The sequence below is a fragment of the Varanus komodoensis genome, unplaced genomic scaffold (assembly GCF_004798865.1).
Source record: "Varanus komodoensis strain SLA01 unplaced genomic scaffold, ASM479886v1 scaffold114, whole genome shotgun sequence".
Lineage (NCBI taxonomy): Eukaryota > Metazoa > Chordata > Lepidosauria > Squamata > Varanidae > Varanus > Varanus komodoensis.
This window is the reverse complement of record NW_025335328.1, coordinates 793995-798138: the sequence shown is the minus strand read 5'-3', so window position 1 is coordinate 798138 and position 4144 is coordinate 793995. Positions and strand designations below refer to the sequence as shown.

The 4144-nt window shown below is 63.3% G+C and overlaps 1 protein-coding gene across 1 annotated transcript in view; it reads left to right on the top strand.

Moving 5' to 3' along the window:
- Positions 1–278: 278 nt before the first annotated feature.
- KIF3C (kinesin family member 3C) overlaps positions 279–4144 on the top strand; it is a 15777-nt gene continuing 11911 nt past the window's right edge. The window contains exons 1-3 of the mRNA XM_044421066.1: positions 279–594; positions 2255–2465; positions 2547–2760. Of these exons, the coding sequence (XP_044277001.1) occupies positions 279–594; positions 2255–2465; positions 2547–2760 (741 nt within the window). The remainder of the gene's footprint in view (positions 595–2254; positions 2466–2546; positions 2761–4144) is intronic.

Here is a 4144-nt window from a genome sequence, read left to right as displayed (position 1 = left end):
CATGGAGCAGGCGGTGGGAGTGGCAGACGGGGCGTGGGGGAGCCCAGCTCTACTCACTGTTCAGCCACGAAGCCCCCGGGCCCAGTGCTGAGCTGGTCTGCAGCCCCCCCCCCCCCAGCTCGGGCTGCCTCATCTCGGAGGAGCTGCGGTCCCCCCAGGCCCGTCCCGCTCGGCAGCGAGCACGGTGGGCCTTGTGCAGCCCCCTGGCCGCTCCTGGGGCCCCACTCGCTTCCCTTTCCGCTTCGGGATCCTGGAGGCCTCCCCCCGCACTGCCTGGGATGCCGCTGAGAGGGCCGCCCCCCGGACTGACCCCAGCGCGTGCCCTCGGCCGGAGCGTCTCCTCGTGGCTCCCAGCTCCGCTCTGGGAACTCACTCCAGCAACGGCCCATAAAACAGGGCAGCTGCAGCCGAGCGCGGGCAGAGTGCGCTGCCACGGGCCAGGGGCCACGGCGTGGAGCCGGGAGCAGAAGGGATTCAGCCCGAAAGGTGGGCAAGAGAAGAGGCAGGTGCGGGGGGTGCGCAAGATCCAAAGACGGATTATAGAAAAGGAAGAACAAGAGAATATGCGGATGGAAGGGGTAGAAAGCAAAATTGGTAAGCTATTATTGGAAGAACAGCATCCGTGTGATTTGCTTAAAGCAACATGGGAAACCGATTTGAGAAAGAAAATTTGCACTGAAGATTGGAAAATGTTTGGACAAAGATTATTAAAATGTATGTCAGTAAAAATAAAAAAAAATCACCCTAACCCTAAATATTTTTAAAGTGAAGTCAAATAGTTAACTATTAAAATACTGGGCCAATAAGAAGATTTTCATCCAGTGCTAAAGGAAAAAGACTCATCTCTCCACAAAGTCCCTCACGGAAGACCCATGAGGAGGCTTGGCCGACGTGGAATTAGAGGGGAGGTCGGATGAGTGGTTAAAGCGTAGAAGAAGAGAGCGGGAGTGGGCGCTGGGGTTTTTCGCAGTTGGACTCCCACGGGGATCTGTGCCGATTCTTGACTTGCTCCTCAGTTTTCTGGAACTGGGAACGAGCCGCGAAGGAGCCATGCTGACCTTCAGGGCTGCTACAACCGGAAAGGCTTGCGAGGGGCCCCAGAGGGTCCCCTCCGGGCCGGGGGAGCAGGCGTCCTGGTGGCCTCGTTGGGAAAAGGATCCAGGGGCCGGAGCTGTGAGGAACGGCTGCAGCAGCTGGGAAGTTCAGCTTCGGAAAAAGTAAGGAAGGGGGGACGCGATGGAGGGGTTCAAAATTCTGCATGCGGTGAAGGGTTTTTTCTCCCCGTCTCGTGACACTCGAACCCAGCATCTTGTGATGCTGACCGAGGGGCCGAGTGGCAGCTGACGGCAGACCTAAAATGTGGAATCTGCTGCTGGAGGAAGTGGTCCTACGGCAGCCCCCGGGGTCGAAGGCCCCCCGAAACACCCCACCCCCCGGCAGCCCCGCTCGGCTCTGGCAAATGGAGGGCTGGGAGCTTCTTTATGGAACTGATCCAGCTCCTCTTTGGGGTGTCCCGCTGCACGTCTGGCAGACGTCCAGGGCACACAAGGAAGAGGCTGGCTGTTTCGGCTGGACCAACGGCCCAGCGTCCAAGCACAGGGGGGGGGGGATCCGGCCTGTCCCGGCAGGGCTGGCGGCTCGGCTCTGATGATGAGATGATTGCTGAAATGAGCCCAGCTCCAGCCGTGGCCCAAGGCCCTGGGTGCCTGCCGGGGAGGCCTCGGGGGTAGAGCCCTGCTTCTCTGGCCGGCTCCCGGTCCAGGCCCTGCTGCTTCTCCAGGTGCGGCAGGCAACGCGCCGCTGGCCACTGTCAGCCGTTTGGGGTCGGCTGGGCCGCAGGGGGTTGGGGGGGCACTCAGCCTCAGCGGCTTCCCACCTTGTGAAGGCTCTGGGTCTCCCCAGCGGAGCAGGGCCCGACCGAGTCGCAGCCGCTCTGGCCTCCTGCTCAACATGTGGGTGCCCAATCTTTCCTCGAACACCCGCACCGATGGGGCCTCAACCACCTCCCAAGGAAGCCCGTTCCACACCCTCGGGGCCCCATCCGCCAGCAAGTCCTTCCTGGCATCCAAGCTGCAGCCCGGTTCCTCGAGCTTTGCCCCACTGGAGCGCGTCCGGCCCTCCGCTGCAGGGGAGAACAGCTCAGGGCCCTGCCCCACAGGACACCCTCTCGCACCCCCAGAAGCCGCTAACAGGCCCCCTGGGGGTCTCCCCTCCTCCAGCTGGAGAGACCCCGCTCCCTCCACTCTCCTCCCAGGCCAGCCCTCCCAGCCCGGCTCCCATTCCTGTGCCCTGCGCTGGGCCGATCCCGACCTGGCTGTGTCTCCCCACGATGGGGAGCCCAGAACGGGACGCGGTGCTGCAGCTGTAGGCGTGCCGGTCACCCAGGGCGGCGTCAGCACCTCCCTCGGTCGGGAAGCGGCGCTTCTCACGCTTCCAAGGGTGGCGTTTGTTGCAGAGCCAGCTTGGTGAATTAACACACAGCATCAATTTAAAGGCTTCAACAGTACCAACTACCCCTGTTCAAAACGTTCAAACACACTTTCCAGCCAGCCGGAGACCGGAGGGCGCATCCAGGTCTACGGAGAGGCGCGAGAGGAAGCAAACAACGTGGATGAGGTCGGAGGAGCTGCCCCGGAAAGTGCAGGGAGGGCTGGCCACATCCTCTCGCCCACCCCCATGGCCACGCTGCGGCTGGCTCTGCCCTCCTGCTCCGGAGCCGACAGCTCCATCCTCACGTGTGGCAGCTCCCAGAACTGCGCCGTGAGCCTGAGGCCGGCCCTCGCTCGTACCCCCAGCAGCGGCCGCAGAGGGCCCTGAGGAGCGGACAGGCGGGGAAGGGCCGGGAGAAGTCTGGGGTGAGGCCGTTGCGCTCGTGTCCCACGGAAAGCTGGTGGGCCTCTGTGCGACAGACCCCGGGCCCAATCCAGCACGGCCCCCTCTGCACTGCAGCACAGCCTTTCCCAGCGGACTCCTCCGAGTGCCTACACAGCAGACTGGGGGGGGGGGGGCTCGAGAGCAGGCGTGTCAAGCCTCAAGTCTCCCGTGGCCGCGCCTCGCTTCTCGCACTCTTTGGAACCCGCTGCCGCCCGGCATGGGCCGGGCAGCTGTGGAAGAGCTCAGGCAGGCGGGAGAAGGAGAGGGGGCCGTCTGTCCACGGCTGTCACGCACACCCTCCCGATGCAGCCGCCCCAGGACCGTGCGGGAGGCGAGGGACCAGCACTCGGCTGTGCGACGCAGACGCCTGGCCAAGCCACGGACCCTCGGCGGGAGGGCCCCTCTCTGGGGGAAAGGCTGCTTCGCTTCCTGTGGGTTGCGGGAATTCTGTGGGCACAGAGCTTCTGACGACGTGGCCCTGGACATCCCGAGTGGCAAAGTGGGCTGGAGGGGATGACTGTCAGGCGGGTCCACGCTGAGTCCCCAGCAGACCCAGAGAGGTCAATCCTCCGACTGGCAAGCACAGGGCACCCCGGGGCTTCGTCAGTGGTGCGGGAACAAACCGCTGATCGAATTGGCAGCTGGCACAAGCGTGGCTGGGGGGCGGTCACGCCCCGGGAGACGCAGAGCCGTTCTGAAGTGTCCTGGGCAGGCTGGCGCGCCGGGTGGAAAGCTGCAGGAGTGCCGGCTTCGGCAACTAGGAAAAGGGAGCCAAGAGCGCCCCTGGGGGACACCCGGCCCAGCGGCACTGCCAGTGGGAAGGGTCTCGGGGCCGTTGTGGATCGTAAGCTGCAGACGAGTCTGCTGTGTGATGTGGCTGCAAAGAGGACAGATGCTACTCTGGGCCGCACTGACAGAACCGCCATTTCCAAATGCCATGAAGTGTCGGGCGCCCCAACTGCAGTTCTGGGCATCACAGTTGAAGAAAGATGCAGACAAGGGGGAAAGGGGTCAGAGGGGGACACCAAGGATGATCTGGGACTGGAAACAAACCCCCAAAAGGAGAAATGGAAGGAACTGGGCCTGTTTAGCCTGGAGAAGACGGAGGGGAGACAGGAGAGCACCCCGCAAGTACGGGAAAGGCTGTCCCAGAGAGGAAAGGCCGGGATCTCTTCTTGACCATCCCGTGGAATGATGGGCTCAAGCGACAGGACACCAGGTTCCAGCTGGGCCTCAGGAAGAACTTCCTGACTGTGAGAGGAGAGGCAGT